Source organism: Aedes albopictus, chromosome 1 (genome assembly GCF_035046485.1).
Source record: "Aedes albopictus strain Foshan chromosome 1, AalbF5, whole genome shotgun sequence".
Classification (NCBI taxonomy): Eukaryota; Metazoa; Arthropoda; class Insecta; order Diptera; family Culicidae; genus Aedes; species Aedes albopictus.
Genome location: NC_085136.1, coordinates 25,266,364 through 25,282,341, shown reverse-complemented (window position 1 = coordinate 25,282,341; position 15,978 = coordinate 25,266,364). Strand labels below are relative to the sequence as shown.

At 42.8% G+C, this 15,978-nt stretch overlaps 1 protein-coding gene across 1 annotated transcript; it reads right to left on the bottom strand.

Annotated features, from left to right (window-relative positions):
* Positions 1 to 2,912: 2,912 nt before the first annotated feature.
* LOC109428377 (pancreatic lipase-related protein 2) lies at positions 2,913 to 15,653 on the bottom strand. The gene is made up of 4 exons (XM_029855065.2): positions 15,002 to 15,653; positions 4,251 to 4,678; positions 3,413 to 4,191; positions 2,913 to 3,350 (listed from the first exon to the last, which is right to left on the bottom strand). The coding sequence occupies exons 1-4, from the start codon at positions 15,114 to 15,116 to the stop codon at positions 3,053 to 3,055; spliced, it is 1,620 nt and encodes a 539-aa protein (XP_029710925.1). The 5' UTR covers positions 15,117 to 15,653; the 3' UTR covers positions 2,913 to 3,052.
* Between the last annotated feature and the right edge of the window lie 325 nt (positions 15,654 to 15,978).

The window sequence follows — 15,978 nt, the reverse complement described above, 5'->3', positions numbered from 1 at the left end:
GCAAGCAAAGAAGATAGCAGCCATTCAGCGACCTTCTCGGTACCCTACTCTTCTTGCGTGAAGAGAAGGTGTCGCGTATCAACGTACGAATGGTTTGACGATGAGAACGAACGTCGGGAGCTGATAGAATCGGACAGACAAAGATTAGCAGCAGCGTACAATATTAGTGTAGATGAAATTGAAGTGTATCATGGTTAAAAATTGTTATTGTAATTGTATTTATAGTTATCGGTTCCGCAAAGTGTCATGCACAATTGAGCCTACCAAATAAATATATTGGATAAAAAAAAAATACAAAATCCCTTCAACACAACCAATTAACAAACCAAACACTTACACACTAAAGCGCAATAAAATTATCTTCCAAGTTTTAGATGATTTTCTGCGGGTTTCAATGGCGTTACAGGGGTTTCTGAGAGCCTCAGGTGCGTTACAGGTAATTCGAGGGGGTTTCAGAAGGTTTTTGAGGGTGTTTCAGGAAGTTTCAGAGAATCTTCAGTTGGTTTTGGAGACGTTACGTGGGCGTTTTGGGGAGCTTTGGAGGGTCTCAAGCGCATTGTGGGGGGTCCGAGGGGGTTTTCGGAGGCATTTTCGGAAATTTCAGAGGATTTTTAGTGGGTTTCGAAGGAATTTCAGGGGCTTTTTCAAGGGTTTCGGAGGGTTTGAGGGAGTTTCATGGAATTTTCGGTGGTGTTTCAGGAGGTTATAGCGGTACCCCTATAACCTCCCTGAAGAAGGCCCTGAGGTGTCCGAGGTATTTTCAGGAACTTTCTCGAGAATTTGAGGTGCGTTACAGGGGGTCCGAGGAAGTTTCATGGAATTTTCCGTGGTGTTTCAAAAAGATTCTGAGGATTTTCAGCTGATTCGGAGGCATTTTCAGGGCTATCAGAGGGTCTCAGGTGCGTTACGGGTCTCAAGTAACATTTTTACGTCCAAGTCTTGTGGAAGTTTTGACAACCGTCATAAAACCTTATACTTTTTATTTTGGTTTTATGATGGTTTTACCGGAGACGTTACTTGGGCGTTTTTGGGAGTTTTGGAGGGTCTCAAGTGCATTGTGGGGGGTCCGAGGGGGTTTTTGGAGGCATTTCAGGAAATTTCAGAGGATATTTAGTGAGTTTCGAGGAATTTCAGGGGTTTTTTCAAGTGTTTCGGAGGGTTTGAGGGAGTTTCATGGAATTTTCGGTGGTGTTTCAGGAAGATTCTGAGGATTTACAGCGGATTTCGGAGGCGTTACAGGGGCGTTTTTGGAGGTTTCTGAAGTAGTTTGACGTGGTTGCGGGGGGTTTCCAGAAGTTATTTCAAGAAGTTTCAGAGGATTTTCAGCTGGTTTCGGTGATGTTAGAGGATTTTCAGTGACCTCAGAGGCGTTATAGGGAATTTCGAATGGTCTCAGGAGCGTTACAGGGCGTTTTGAGGAGATTGCAGGGTGCCTATTGTTTTTGACAGGTACTGTTCCCATCTTCAGGATGCTTCAGAGCCGTTTTAAGGCGTGTAATAAGCGTGTCAGGTTCCAGTCTGATTGCGCGTGTGGATCGGATGGCCAATACTCAAGGCAGTTCTGGAAGAATCTCAAACAAACATTGAACTCACCACTTGACAGCACATAATTGCATGCATGAGGCTATGCAAGCATGAATTTCATTCCAACGCACAAAATATGCGCGTATATCCGATGCCTTATGGTGGAGAAAGTTTTCAGGGAACCTTAAATAATCCCAACCTACTTCCTTTCTTTATCCAAAATTCCAATTATCGTAGTTAATCTCGTTCAGTATCGCAAATGACTTCTTTATCTGGCAGAAAAAAAATCTCGATCTCGGGTGGCTGGGCCCATAACCTGACTTATACGAGGAAAGTGAATAATACCGGATCAGTAAAACGCGACAAATGACAATAAACTTTCAATGAGGACATAGATGATCATTGGACTGCGTTGCAACTCCAATACCGTCTACCCCCGTTGGTTTGAACGACACCTCATGCAAACCAACGGGGTTCATTTTCTAATTTGAACTTCTAGTAATCCTGTTGGCATCAAAAACCACACTGACGGTAACCCTTTTTGCTGTTTTGTTTTGATTATGCGATCCGTTTCACCCCGTTCCATGAGTTGAATGACGTTTGAATCATTTTTAGTTTGAACGATGTGCAGATTAACGGGGGTCAAATCAAAAAGTGTTCAGATTAGATGCGGTCAAACCAACGAGGGCAGATGGTAGTTAGCATCATAACTGACTATCGTCGATAGATCCTTACTTCGATCAGGGTTAAAGTTTAAAGTATGCGGGTGCTCCCGATGAAGTAGAGAGAACGACAGTTGCACGTACTAAGCTTCCAAACGCGATTTCCTATTATTCGCTGAGGTCATTCCTACGAAAGCAATACGATTTGTACTTCTCTCTTGTTAACTGTTCGTTGCAATAGTTTTTACGGCTCTCAGCAGCCGCTAAACTTTCGCGAAGAAAACACCTTCCAGGTGAGGCCTATCGCAAAGTTGGTCCCAAGGGGCAGTAGATCAATGGCTGTCAGTGGGTGTGGTTATATCCGCACTCCTACAGTACCAAACGACTGTAAACCAGATCTAGCTGCTCCAACCGGTAAAACCATAGACTTCACATCGTAATTCGCAAACGTAAACAACCTCTCTCTACGCCGGTTGACGTCAGATACGTAGCTTTAACGGTGACGCTTATCTGTGCGTTCTTTGTACCCGGCATATTCACGGCCCAAGATCAACCTCCGGTTCGCAATCAGTGTTCTGTTATGACGAAACCGATAATCTACTTCATAAGTCCATACAAAAAATACCGCTAGAGAACTTTGAAACCGAAGCGAGGATCACACTGAATGAGGAGAGATAATGCCGAGGGATTCGTTCTTTCCTTCTCGCAATCAGAACGAGGACCGCGTGGTTTACGTTTGCAATGTTTAAAATATTAATACATGGTTGCTTACATGGCTATGCATTAGACTAAATACAGTTTACTGGTAGATTTGCATTGATGCGGTGCAAGGGTCACCCACCGGACCCCTCCTCATGAGATTCCATTCAACTGACCACGGGCTCCAGTGGGACCGGATAGTACCGGCAATTATCCTGCGTGAACAAACTGTCCACATTGTCCGTCACCGGCATATTGTAGCTCGAACAGAGCCGGATCTTACTCCGGTACTCTAGAGACTGCAGGATGATGTACTCGATGTAGACCCGCGGAGAGTTCAGAATCCGCCAGGTCAGCGGGTTCAGGAAACTGGTGTTGTATTCCCAACTTACGGTTAGCCTTCGAGGCTTACCGACACTGGTCCCGGCCAGAACTCGGGTGTAATTCCGACCCGGTTCGTAGAGTCTGAAGAAAACGAGGAAAGGTTAATAAGACTGATCTATGAATTTTCCAACCTGGAAACTTACTCCGCATCTTCGGTGAACGCCATCTTATCCGAGTGTTCGCCCTTGCTTCCGTAGATACTCAAGTGGAATCTTCCAATCTCTCCTCCGTGGATGACACTCTCTTCCGTATCGGAAATCTTGATCAGCACCTTGTAGTGCGTCCGGCAATACGGCTCATCGGAACCCGTGATGAAGAACGCCTGAATTTCCTGGCTGCCGATCATCTGGTTCGCTGACATCATACTTCGGTAGCTGTTGTGGCTATTGAACCCAAACCGGAAGCACATGTGACCATCCTGATCGCAGTCGAAGCAGTCGCCGGCCAAAAACTGCTCATAGCTTTCGCAAGTGATGGCCGTAAACGGGCACTTGCTACGGATGCTCTCGGTGAACAGATGTATCGCCCGACCATGACTACAACTGAAGAACTGGAACATGCTCGAGATCCACATTCCGTCCTTGCGTTTCCTCAGTGTCTGATCGCACCCGGGCTGGTTGAAACCTCCGTTCGGGTAGAAGTCCAAGTGCCCGATGGGCTCGTACAAACCTAATCCGATCTTCGGAACAAAGGGCGTCGCATCGCTGTGCACGATGTCCACGTATTTGGCATCCGTAACGTCCAACCGTACGATCGGATTCGTTTCCGTGAACGCCAACTCGGCGGGATCCAAACCGGAGATTCGTCCAAGTTTCATATTGAAGTCTTTCTGAAGGTAGAATCCGGTGTAGCCGGCGAGATGCGCCCCAAGGGAGTGACCGATCATGTGGACGTTGTCCAGGTTCTTCAAACGATATTCTTCCTACAAAAAAAATAGGGATTAGATATCTGAAATATCCCAGGGCAACCAAGAAAACTTACTGCGATTAGATGGATCATGTGGGCAGCCACAGCTCCCACCAGCCTAATGTTGGCACTGGCCTGGTTATACGGCGGGCTGGAGCCGCCGCCCCAATCGATGACGATACACGTCGCCGTACCCTCGTCGTCCTGATCCAGAATCAAGTTGATCATCCGTTCGACCCATTTGGCCTTGCCCGACTCCAGAAACCCATGCGTGATGATGTAGATCCGTCCGGCCGGGTTGATTCCTACCTCGTGCAGGTAGTCCGGGTCGTCCAGATTGATGAACTTCGGGTAGTGTCGGGCCCTATGGTTGAACACCGGGAAGCGGACGTCTATTTTGGCGGGCGTTTCCGGATAGAGGGCGATCGGACGACGCTCATCCGTCCAGGGTGGCGTGATGGGAAAGCATCCGTACACTCCGTAGCATACCGGGTTGTTGGGGTCTGTGAAAAGAGAGATTGTTGGATGCTGTAGATTGAACTTCAGAAAATTGTTCCAAACAGTTTTCGATTCAAAGAGTAACTTTGTCATTTATAATTTTCATCGGGCTCTTCCAACACAGCCAAACTAGCCTGGATCTCAGAACTGCAGGTCAACGTTTAGGAAGGCCTGTAGCCTTTTCCACTTTCTTGACTAACGTAACAAACATAACGTATCACAGCTATAGCCAGTGAACTAATATGAAAAGGTAAAAGCGTTGTAGAGAGGTTTTCAGGGGGTTCGGCCTTCTGTAGGTAGGACGGGGTTTCAAGGGGTTTCATGGGTGTTTTAGGGGTTTCTTGTGATTTTTGGAAGAATTCAGGGGCGCCACTCGGGTGAGGGGTGTGTTTTCAGGGATGTTAAGCAGGTTTTAAGGAGGTTGTCTGATGTAATTCAGAGGGTTTCAGAGAAATTTTTAGTGGGATTAACGGGCATTACATGGGATTTCAGGGGATTTTCAGAGGCGTTCAACGGGGTTTCAGCGACAATTCAGGGACTGTAGGGTGTTTCAGGAAGGGCCCGGAACATGCCGGAAACTCCAATAAACCTCCCGTAGTGCTCTTAAAACCCTTAAAAACGAAAATGCTTCTGAAATTCTCTGAAAATGCTCTTAAGCTCCCGGAGATCCCTTCGGAGGCATTTAACTCCGAAAACCTTCTGAAAGTTAGTGTCACACCACTGAAATACCTTAAAACATCCTTGAACCCTCCTGAAATCATCTATATGCCTCTGAACCCACTAAAAATCCTCTGCAACTCCTCGAAAGCCTCCGAGAAGACCCTGAAATAAACTCAGACCCCCTGTAACGTACCTGCAACCTTCTGAAACCCGTAAAGGTTCCCCAAAAGTATCCTAATTCCCCAGAAATTTACTGAAAATTCTCCGAAACATGCATCCATAACGTCAGAAACTTCCTTAGGTCCCCTGTAACGCCCTTCAAACCCTCTCATACCACCAAAGACACATCTGAAACCTCCTATAACACCTCTGAAACCTCCTATAACACCTCTGAAACTCCTGAAATACCACCAAAAACTCCCTTAAACCTGTCAGATCCGCTGTAACGCCCCTGAAATCATATGTTAGCCCCTAAAACGTCCCTAGCTCCAATAATTCCTTCAAATGAAAATCCTATAGACCCCTATCCCCTTTATGGCTCTGGAAATCCTTTCGAACTCCCTGAAGTCCCCTCAGACCTTCTGTAACGTCTCTGAAACCCTTCGAAACCCACGTAAACGTCCCTGAAATGTGCCAAAAATTCTCTTAAACCTCGTTACACCTCGAAGCTCCTGTTCTGCGCCTGAACCTCTTTGAGATCTTCCTGTAACACCCCTGGAACCCCCCAGAAGCTCATTCAAGGCCCCTGAAACTACACGAAACCCTTGAAACTACCCCTGAAACTCCCTCAAAACCCCCTGGAAAACTCTTTGAAGTGCCTCTGAAACCGTCTGTAACCCTATGGATTTCCCCTGAAACGCCCCTAAAACCCCCTGAAACTGCCTGAAACTCTCCTAGATTCCCCAGTGATGTATACCACCCACTTTAAACGCACCTGGAAGCCCCTGGAATTCCTTACTCGTACACTCCCCAAAACCTTCCAGCAAACCTTCTTTGGGAGTGCACCGTGGATCGATGCTTCGTGAATTTAGTTTTGTTCAACGGCTTGATGAGCATATCCACACTTGTATCCGCACCATATGCTCAGAAGCTCAGTACACTACAATCAGCACACCTTGTTGAACGAGGTCTTTGGTGAACTAGAACTCGGTGTCCACATGTTAAGATCTTTGTTCCAGCCGTTCCGACTCCAGTTACCAGTTCAAAGCAATCCAGTTTCAGCTACTGCAGTGAATTTGGGTTCGATGATAATAAGGAAGTCGCTGCTGGATTTTATGTCCCGAAGGTCTTCAGCCCTATCCACATACACGAATACCTTGAGGTTATTTAGCATTGTTGCCACCTAATTCATTTAGAATTAACCCTTTGAAGCCGGATTTTTTTCAAGCGTTCTTCTGGAGTTTTTTTTCTATATTTTTCTGTAGTTTTGGTATTCAATAGTATAAAAACGGTAGAATATTAGGCGGAACATTTTTTCTGGACATCCTAGGTCATCCAAACTATTCTTGAGTTTAGATCCTTAAGTCTATGGCTGTAACGGTAACTTCTTTCATTATACAAAGCTACATACAAAGCTGAGATTTGTAATCTATCATGTCCAGCAAGTCTTCTGAAAAGTAAATAGACAATATCAGATCAGTCGGGATATCATAGGTCATCCAAACTGTTCTTGAGTTTAGATCCTAAGGTCTGCGGGTGTAACGGTAACTGATTTCATTATACAAAGCTGCGATTTGTAATCTATCATGTCCAGCAAGTCTTCTGAAAGGTAAATAGACAATATCAGGTCAGTCGGGATATCTTAGGTCATCCAAACTGTTCTTGAGTTAAGATCCTAAAGTTTACGAGTGTAACGGTAACTTCTTACATTAAAAGCTATGATCTGTAATCTATTATGTCCAACAAGTCTTCTGAAAGTTACAGTTATTGTTTCTATCAACTAAGCTTCATAACAGTAAGGCGCCCATAATATCCCAAAAATATATAACAACGCGTATTGTTCCTCTAACTGCTTTAGTAACTACAGTGGATTATGTTACACCTTAACGTATTGGCACAAGCTATTACCACAAGTGTAGACCTGAAGCTATGGTCTCCGGAGTAGTGATGTTGATCTGGAATATCTCAAAACTATCATTACAGATTACAGCCTAAAGTTCATTGTGAGACTAACTACTGATACTATCAAGAGCTAAACTTCAGGATAGTTTGGACGACCCTCAATGTCCCAAAGGTTCATGAAAATATATAGTAGACTTTAGGTTGGTCCAGTCACCGCTATTGATTATGTCAGATATAGCTGATGTTACGAGTGTAGACCTGAAGTTCTGAACTCATGGATAGTTTGGCTGACCTGGAACATTCCCATAGTGTCTCTAAATGACATTTGAGATTTCAAGAGCTTCACGGATCTCAGCAGATCCTATGCTATTATTCATGGTGAAAACACAAAGTTTTTCTTGTAGATTTGAAGGGCTTCATTATAGAACAGTTTGGACGACCGTGAATGCTCCAAAGGTTTATAATTAAAAAAAAGTAGACTTCAGATTGTTCCAGTAACTGCGGTTGATTATGCAGCGTTACTCAGTATAACAGATATGGATACTGTTACGAGTGTAGACCTGAAGTCCTGAACTCCAAGGAAGTTTGGCTGACCTGGAATATCCCTGTAGTGGCTCTGAATGTCATTTCAGATTTCAAGAGCTTCGCGAATCCCAGCAGGTTATGCAATACTATTATTTATGGCGAAAACACATAAAAATTTTTCTTGTAGATTTGCAGGACTTCATTATAGAACAGTTTGGACGACCCTAGATATTCCAAAGGTTTATAATAGGCTCTTAGACTTCAGATTGTTCCAGTAACTGCGGTTGATTATGCAGCGTTACTCAGTATAACAGATACTGTTACGAGTGTAGACCTGAAGTCATGAACTCCAAGGAAGTTTGGCTGACCTGGAATATCCCTGTAGTGTCTCTAAATAATATTTGAGATTTCAAGAGCTTCACGGATCTCAACAGAATATGCTATGCTACACGCTATGTCCAAAGGGAAGTATTATGAAAATCGAATGTACCTCAAATGTTATTCCATAAGATCGTAGGTTTGGACCTCTAGTTTCAGAATCTGTGCGGTTTAAAATATTTCATCTTGGGTTTTTCGACTTTTTTGATTTTTTTCCTATTTTTCCATACAAATGGCGAAAAAAGTTATTTTAAGGTTAATTTCATCCCATATAAAAATGTATGGAAAAAAACCCCTAGATGGATTATTTTAAATCGCACGTATACTGAATCTAGAGGTCCAAAAATACGGTTCTAGCGAATAAATTTAAAGGTACATTCACTTTTTATAATACTTCCCTTTGGACATAGCGTGTGCTATTATTTATGGTGAAAACACATAAAATTTTTCTTATAGATTTGAAGGGCTTCATTATAGAACAGTTTGAACGACCGTGAATGTCCCAAAGGGTTATAATAAAAGAGTAGACTTCAGATTGCTCCAGTAACTGCGGTTGATTATGCAGCGTTACTCAGTATAACATATATGGATTGTTACGAGTGTAGACCTGAAGTCCTTAACTCCAAGGAAGTTTGGCTGACCTGGAATATCCCTGTAGTGTCTCTGAATGACATCTGAGATTTCAAGAGCTTCGCGGACCCCAGTAGATTATACAATACTATTATATATGGTGAAAACGCATAAAATTTTTCTTGTAGATTTGAAGGACTTCATTATAGAACAGTTTGGACGACCCTAGATGTCCTAAAGGTTTATAATAAGCTCTTAGACTTCAGATTGCTGCAGTAACTGCGATTGATTATGTAGCGTCTCTCAGTATAACAGATATAAATACTGTTACGAGTGTAGACCTGAAGTCCTGAACTCCAAGGTAGTTTGGTTGACCTGGAATATCCCTATAGCGTCTATAAATGACATTGTAAATGTCAAGAGCTTCACGGATCCCAGTATCTTATGCAGTGCTATTAGTTGTGGCGAGAATACATAAAATTATTCTTGTAGATTTGAAGGACTTTACTACAGGACAGTTTGGAACACCTAGAACATCCCAGAATATAAAACACCTTTTGATATTCTTGATGAAGGCTAAATGGATACATGTCCAAGTGCCACCGAGGGAAAACGGAGTGAAGGTTAATGCCACTGCAACCGAGCCGAAAAAAAGTGCGCTAGAGATTGACCATCACCGAAGATGTGCCAGAAATGTCAAGAGCTTCACAACGAGGACCTGAAACAAGAAACCAAGTGTTCCTGCTAACAGCTGTTGTCAAAGTGGCGAATAGAAGTATACACTAGAAGGAAATACACTGGAACCTCTTTTTATGCCATTAACGAGGATTTCAAGGTAATTTCCGTAGTATTTCAGGAGCGTTTCAAGGGGTTTGAAGGGTTTTTGTGAAGGAGTCTCTGAAAATTCTCTGAAACTTCCTCAAAAGACTGCACCAGAATTCCCCTAAAAACGCACCTGAGATCCTCTGGAACGACCCCTGAGACACCCTCAAGTGCCCCAGAAACCCGCTGGAACCCCCAAAATTGCTCATGAAACCTCAACCCACCACTGGCAGCTGAGCAGGTAGGTCTAAGTAGGGTGGGGTTAAGGACCGTCTTCTACAACTAATGTAGAAGCCAGAGGACTACCATTTTGAACCCTTTTGGATCCCCTAAAACACCCCTAAAGCACCGCTAACACCCCATGAATTGCCTTGGAACTCCTTTTAGACCTCCTGAGATGCCATTGAGACCCCCGTAAACACCTCTGAGGCCTCCTGGTACCCTCTGAAATTTCCTGATACGCCCCTGAGACCTATTGAAACACCTTTGGAACCCTCTGAGACCCCCAGAAGCGCCCATAAACCTCCATGGAATCGCCTGAAGCCCCTTTGAGAGGACCCTGAAACACTCTTAAATGCCACTGCACAGTGGTCCACGAACCAGATTTACGAGGAAAGATGCATTCAACGCCTTCAAATGAGTTTTTAGGCAAATATGGTCTTCTACAAAGGCCCTCTTTAAAATGTTCATGAAAATTAGGGTGGTCCCGGTTTTCAAAGAAATTGGTAACCAAACTTTTCTATTTGCAAGAATAACTGTATACATTCTTGGGGAAAGTTGTGGATCTATCAATTTTGAGCAAGTTTGCTCAAGACACTTTTTATGTAGCTTTAAAATTGACCGATGTAGAGGTATTTTTCTAAATAAGCTTAGGGTGGTTCAAGAAAATGCGGTTTTCTGGCGTTAACTTTTTCAGTTTCGATTTTCCATCAAAGTCGCCTAAGAAACACTTGTAGAGCATTTGAAGACGCGTCGTTTCGTGCGCTGAGATGGTCGTTATCTATTTTGGTTCAAAAGTTACAGGCGTTTTTTTTAAATCATAGTTTTTTAAAAAGGTGCTATGACGGGTTGGGGCAAACATAAAAAAATATCTTTTGCCCACATTCAAAAGAAGAAATGTTGTTACAAAACATATCAAAAAATTAAAGGGGTGTTATTTTTGTAACTCAAGTGAAAATACTTGAAAAGTGCCTATTTTTTTCTTGAAAATCGTAGCAACATTCGCAGCGCACGAAAATGCACGTTTTTGAAAGCTCTAAAGTGGTTCTTAGGCGACTTTGATGAGAAATTTGAATCAAAAAAGATAAAGCGTTTAAACTGTTTTGACCAAATTTGGAGCATTTTCCCATAGTTGTCATAGGGTGACGCTAGAACAAATCGTTTTATTGCTTCGTCTTTTTTGTTTCAAATTTCTCGTCAAAGTCGCCTAAGAACCACTTTTAGAGCTTCCAAAAGTATATATATAGCTGGACTTTGATGAAAAACCGAAACTGAAAAAGTTAACGCCAGAAAACCGGATTTTCTTGAACTACCCTAAGCATATTCAGAAAAATACCTCTAGATCGGTCAATTTTAAAGCTACATAAAAAGTGTGTTCAGCAAACTTGCTCAAAATTGCTAGATCAACAACTTTCCCGAAGAATGTATACAGTTATTCTAGCAAATAAAAAAAATTGGTTACCAATTTCTTTGAAAATATGGACCACCCAAATTTTCATGCACATTTGAAAGAGGGCCTTATTATTAGGGACAACTTTGTAGAAGACCATATTTGCCTAAAATCTCATTTGAAGGCGTTGAGTGCACCTTTCCTCGTAAATCTGGTTCGTGGACCACTGTGCAATGTAGGCAGCGCGGCCCCGGTAAAGTAGCCTGCTGAAAACCTTCAAACACCCAGAAAAGTAATAGTAGAGTAAACGGATTGATTCACGTCCGCTCTAGAGGCACGTTCTCCTCCATTTGAGATAAAAGGAATTTCCGAAGTATTTCAGATAATTCCAAGGGGTTGCAGAAACATTTTAAGGGCGTTACTAGAGGTTTTGGGAGAGTTTGTTAGCTTTTTAAGGGGCGTTTCAAGGGATTTCTGAAGCCTTTCATAGACTTTCCAAGGGATTTCAGAGGCATTTCGAATAGATTATGATAATTTTAGGGGCGTTTGAATGAGATTATGGAGGTTTCAGAGGCATTTCAGGGGCGTTTCGAGGCATGTAAGGTCAGGCTCGTATCAGGAGGTTTCAGAAACACCATTAAATTCAAGGAGTTTCAAGAGCATTTCAAAACAAATAACGGAGATTTCAAGGGCATTTCAATAGTATTTCAGATGCGTTTCAAGGGTGTTTGTCTGAAACCCGCCGAAAATTCTCTGAAACTTCCTGAAAAATGTACCAAAATCTCCCTATAACGCCCCTGGAATGTCTCTGAGGCCTCCTTAAGCGGCCCAGCAACCTCTAAAAAGCTCATGAGACATCGGTACCCTTGAAACCGCTTCTTTCCTTTTAAGCATTGCAAAGATAATCTGTTCAACTGAACACCTGAACAGGGACGATCAAGTAGTGTGGGGATAAGGACCCACACTCTTTTGCGACATGTGTGTTCCTTGGGTACCATCAGCTACAACCAAAATAGTAGCCAGGACTACAATTTTCCCAACCCCTTAAACACCATTCCCATCGCCACCCTAAAAATCTCTTGGATCCCCTGAACGCCCCTCAGACCCCCAGAACGTATATGGGACTCTAAAAACGCCCCTGAGACCCTTTGCAGCACCACTGAGACACCCTTTTGAGACTTCCTGAGACGCCATTGAGACCCCCTAAACACCTCTAAGACCTCCTGATGCCCCCTGAAACCTCCTGAAACGCCCCTGAAAATCACTGGAACTCTTCTGGAACCCCCGTCCTCTGGAAGTTACCATCATTATTACTTGCATAAAAAGAGGTTTAGTGTATCAGAGCAGTTTCCAGTAATTTTCAATGGGGTTCCAGGTTTTCAGGAATGAGGGGTCTTCAAAGTCTTCTGGAAACCCCGAAACCCAAAAGAAGGCAAAAAAGCCTTCTTGAACCGCCATAAAATCCTTCACAACTCGCCTGAAACACGCTTGAAATTCATTGAATCCACTCCCCCTTGAAACCCCTATAACGTCCATAATATTTGAATGGCTTAAGAATTCCCTAGTTTCTGTTAAGACGAAACATCAAAGAATTCAAATATAGCTGCCACAATGGCCGACTTCGACCCCTACTCTCGTATTCAAGAGCACTTATCTTGAAAATTCGTAAGCAAAGCTGTAAGTGAGCAAAGCCAGGATAAACAAAAGCAGCTTCAATCGATGCTTCTTCGTTCGTCAGATTTGTGCTTCCAATGTTTTTTTGCCAAATTGAAAAAGAATTTGTTGATATTTTCTAAACCTAGAAACTTGGAGTGCTAAATTACAGGACAGCATTTTTTTTTATATACTTCAGTAACCGTAGATGATTATGTAACGTACCTCTATATAGTGAAAGAAGTCTGATTTTTCGATCGTCTGGTATATTGGCCTTAAGATCTTCTTGTTCTTTCATCTTCTGGGTCACATTTTTCTGGACAATTGGTTGGACGTCTGGTCTTCTAGTCCTCTGATCTTCTGGTCTTCTGAATTTCTGAACTTCTTGTCTTTTGGTCGTTTGGTCCTTAGGTCTTCTGATCCTCTGATCTACTTATCTTCTATTCTTCTGGTATTATGATCTTCTAGCCTTCTGATCATCTGATCTTTTGGTTTTCTAAACTTCATATCCTCTGTTTTTATTTGTATCCTTTGTCTCTGGGTCGTCTGGCCTTTTAATCGTCTGGTCCTTTTGTCGTCTGCTCTTCTCGTCCTCTGATTTGCCGGTCTTCTGATCATCTGATCTTCTGCGCTTCTGAACTTCTGATTTTTTGATCGTCTAATCATCTGCTCTTCTGATCATATTGTCCTTTGATCTACTAGTCTTCTGAACTTCTTTGTATCCTTGTCTGCTGGTCGTCCGGTCTTTCGGTCGCCTGCTCTTCGTATCTTCTAGTATTCTGGTCTTCAGAACTTCTTGTCCTCTGGTCTACTAGTCTTCTTGCCTTTGCTTCTGTCATATCGCGTAACAATGTTAACCCTTCAGCGCGCGCGCTGTTGTAAAAAGTACAACACTACCAAAAAACCTCGCTTTTCATATACAGCGCGAGCGCGGTGCAGTTTCGGTTGCTTGATGGCGCGCGTCCTGGAAGGTTAACAATGTCGCATTTGTTGTGACCATCCACCCAATACGACATAGGTTTGTTCAAACTTGAGTAGAATGCGATAAACATCGTACACCGCGTTTTTAGGGATTTTTAAGCCTTGCATTGTGGATATCGAGGGTTAATTCGAATTAATAAACATTGTATCACTATTGGGGACCACCATCAAACAGGTTCGATATTGGATTTACATATTCATAAGCTTAAAAGAGCGCATAAAATTTAGCTTCCATTTTATCACAGACAAACGTTTTCGAGATTTTGTCATTATCTGTACAAGTTGGAACAAAAGAAGATCTCCGCGACTCCTTTGTCATTTGTTTTGTGCCTCTTTTATCCAACAATTCTCTTCTCTGATCTTAGAATGGCTTTCGCTTTTACGGTTTAGAGATGCCAGATTGCAATCTTGCTACTTATATCGAAAGCAGCCACTTTTACCGCTATAGTTACAATGAGTGAAATTCAGGAAAGTTTGAACGACTTGAAATATTTTTAAACTATTAACCAATGCCAAAAGATCTTTAAGAAAATTCATTGAACATGGTTGGATGTGTTACGTTACTCAATGTAGCGCAAAAGATTACTACTACATATTGGTGTAGACCTGAAGTTCTGAGCTCCAAGGTAGTTTGATTACCGCAATGGCCCACGAAACATTAAGCGGCTTATGTATCCTACAAGTTATGCACAGTTGCATGGCCATATTTTAGTTCCAATTGATGAAATCTATGATGAAATCCGGAACAGTTCAAACGAACCAGAATGTCCCAAAAGTATATAACCTCAGTGAGATTCAGTGAATAATGGCTTATTTTACGATGCACAATATCGTGAAAAAGGCTGTAAGTGTAGACCTGGTGTTCTATGTTTCGAAATAGTTTGATTGGAATGGTTCTCGAGATTCCAGCAATTTACGAATTCCAGTGGGTTATATAATTCTAAGTAGAACCTCTATGGTAAGTTTTAGAGTGGCAGATATCTATACCAGAGACCAGGTACATGATTGATCCTAAGGATATCCAACACACTTATCACAACACACTAAAAAGAACACATTATTAACCCACCTGCTCGATACTCCTCGTTGATGTCCGGATATCGCGTCACCAAACTCTCCTCGTTATAGTTCGACAGCAGCATTAACGTTGGGAGCAGCAGCCCCGTTCCGTTCACCAAATGCATCCTTCCGGTTGATCTTCCAGCATCCACTGAACTAGTAAACCACTTTCCTCAATCTTCCTTGCACAAATCTTCGGACACATGTACTGTGCTGCTGTAGTCTTGTGCTCGGCGTGCTCCACTCTTCTTAGTAGATCAAGTTCAGTTCGTTCTTCCAGCCGCGATTAGAAACACTTATGTAGATTCGAGGCTGATAATCCCCGTCAATCAGAACTTGCAATTCCTTCGACTTCTTTCCCCCTTTCACGTCACAATATCAAATGTCTAGTCTAGATTTCGGTCAAGAGTTCAACCGACGGACACAGCGCGATGCACGCAGAATTTCTTCACTCAACTGATAAGGAACCTTTCTCTCGCTCCTGTAGGTGATACGGGAAGCAAGTCGCTGTACTTTCCGACTTCCTCGTTCTGGGTTTGAATAACTGTTTTTTTTTTTTTTTTTGCAGGAAATTATGTTCGCTTTTAATTTTTTTGTACTCGTGCAACAAATCGGAGCAATGTGCTAACGCGTTCAGCTTCGTGCAATGACTGACCGCGGTCGGTGCACATGTGCCAGTATTTAACGGCGCACGAATCCGAGATCTCCGCGTGAGCGGCTCAAAGGCGCATCGAAGAGCGAAGTAGCCGCGTGGTTGACAACGACCAAGCGTTTCCATGGAAATCGCTCTCGTTCTATACTCGCTCAGGCATGCTCTTCGATGCGCTTAGAAGCAGTTCAATCTGCTCTTCCTCTGAGTAAAATTGTACACTTCAAAACCAGTGTACACATCGCTCACACAGTAACCGAAAATGGATTAATATTTAGAATCCTACTAGGACAACTCTCAAATTGCAAGTATCAATGATATCAGGGAAGATAATATCC